This window comes from Arachis ipaensis, chromosome B02 (assembly GCF_000816755.2).
Source record: "Arachis ipaensis cultivar K30076 chromosome B02, Araip1.1, whole genome shotgun sequence".
Taxonomy (NCBI): Eukaryota; Viridiplantae; Streptophyta; class Magnoliopsida; order Fabales; family Fabaceae; genus Arachis; species Arachis ipaensis.
In genome coordinates, this window is record NC_029786.2 from 107,323,248 (window position 1) to 107,325,087 (window position 1,840).

General features: G+C 32.3%; 1 protein-coding gene across 1 annotated transcript; it reads left to right on the top strand.

Annotated features, from left to right (window-relative positions):
• LOC107626378 lies at window positions 1-1,801 on the top strand. The gene is made up of 3 exons (XM_016329250.2): window positions 1-395; window positions 700-753; window positions 1,546-1,801. The coding sequence occupies exons 1-3, from the start codon at window positions 78-80 to the stop codon at window positions 1,777-1,779; spliced, it is 606 nt and encodes a 201-aa protein (XP_016184736.1). The 5' UTR covers window positions 1-77; the 3' UTR covers window positions 1,780-1,801.

A 1,840-nucleotide genomic window follows, 5' to 3' on the forward strand; every position in this document is an offset into this window, starting at 1 on the left:
TTTCCTCCTCAAACAATGAATCTCATACATTCATACCTCACTGAAAGAGAAAACCTTAGCTACTGAAAGAGCAAACCATGGCAATGGCATGTGGTAGTTGTTCTAGTTTAAGGCACACTATGTTCCTAAGTGGATTCAATTCCCAAGTTTCACTCTCTTCTTCTTCTTCTTCTTCTTCACTCATTCATTTCTCAAACAGCAACCGTTCTTGCATGCTTCTAATCAATCACCAGATTCATCATTTAACACCGGAGGTTCCTGTTTTAGTGGCCAGAGCCTCCCCGGGGAATAACAGCGCCACCTCTCCTGATGAGGATGACGACGGCGTCTCTCTGGGGACAATGAAGCTGCCTTCGGATACTGATCTTCAGAGATTTGATTCCTTGCTCTTCCAGGTACCAACTAACTAACTAACTAACAATAAAACATTGCTTGCTTTGTAGTAATTCACAATTTGCACACTTTTAGTTAGTTTGTTAGATACCGTTAGAAACTAGTTAGAGTTAGTTATAGCCTTACTCAGGTTTAGCAGGAAAAATTAAACCTAGTTTGAAATTCTTGTTGTAATTGCTGGTAAGGAATCAGCTACTAATATATATAAATACACAGTAAATAATTTAGTCGTTGATTTTGGTATGTACAAAATATTTTGAATATTGTTGTGATATTCGTTAAGATGTGATTATTGTTTTGTGACAGTGGGCAAACAGCCTTTGCCAGGGAGCCAATCTGCCACTTCCTGTGCCTCTCAAGGTATAAGAAAAATTTTAGAGAGTCAACACTTTTAATATAAAATTTAGAACAATGGATAAATAGGTATATGATTTTTTATGTCGAAGATAAATAAGTTATTGAGTAAGTAAAAATACAAAAACATTATTTTTTAAAGAAAAAGTCTAGGGACAGTAATTTTTGTGTTTTTTTGCCAGCACTTAACCATTAAAACAAAAGTGAGTGATTTCTCACCATTAGATGTAATCTCACACCATTAAAAACACTATTGATGACTAATTGATTGTTACAAAACACCAAAATTACTGGCCCCTAACATTTCTCCTTTTTAAAATATGAGACATCTAAAAATATGTTTGGTTTATATTTTTATTTTTTGTTTTTATTTTTAGTATTTTTTGTTTTCTAAAATTTATGAAGAAACAAGTGAAAACAACTTGATTGTTTTCACTATTTTTACCTTTTTTTTTATAAAATTCAAAAAATAAAAAACATTGAAAATAAAAATAGAAGATGAAAATGTAAATCAAACACATTCTAAATCTATTCAGTGGACCAATTTGTTTTTATATATTTTGGATGTAAAGATTTAAATATTTCGTATTTTAAAAGATCAGGACATTTCTATATTTTCAATCAGTGAAAAATTTATATATCTTTGAATAAAAAAATTAGAGACGTATTTACTTTTTTCTCAAAAATTTAAATATAAAGCAAAAAGGAAAAAAAAAAAAGTGTTGGCACCTAAGAATGATATGATACAGAATTGTATTGAGATACATTGATCTAAGAATGTTGGTTTGAATTAAACAGGTGGATAAGATAGCTGGTGGAGCTAGATTGGGTTTCATCACAATTGATGATGGGAAACCGGAAGTTCTTGTGCATATTGACTGTGTGGTTTTTCCGGCGACGGAAAATTCTGCTCCGATTTTCCGTGCCACCAGAAATGGCCCCATGAAAGATAATGCACCACCTGGTGAGCCAAGAATCATGAGGAGCCTTCTGCAAGCTCTTCAGAAATCTGTTGAAATTGCCAGATTGTGAATTAAATTCTTTTTCTTTTTCTTTTCTTTTTCATACCATGTACTACAACAAGTTTGAGTTG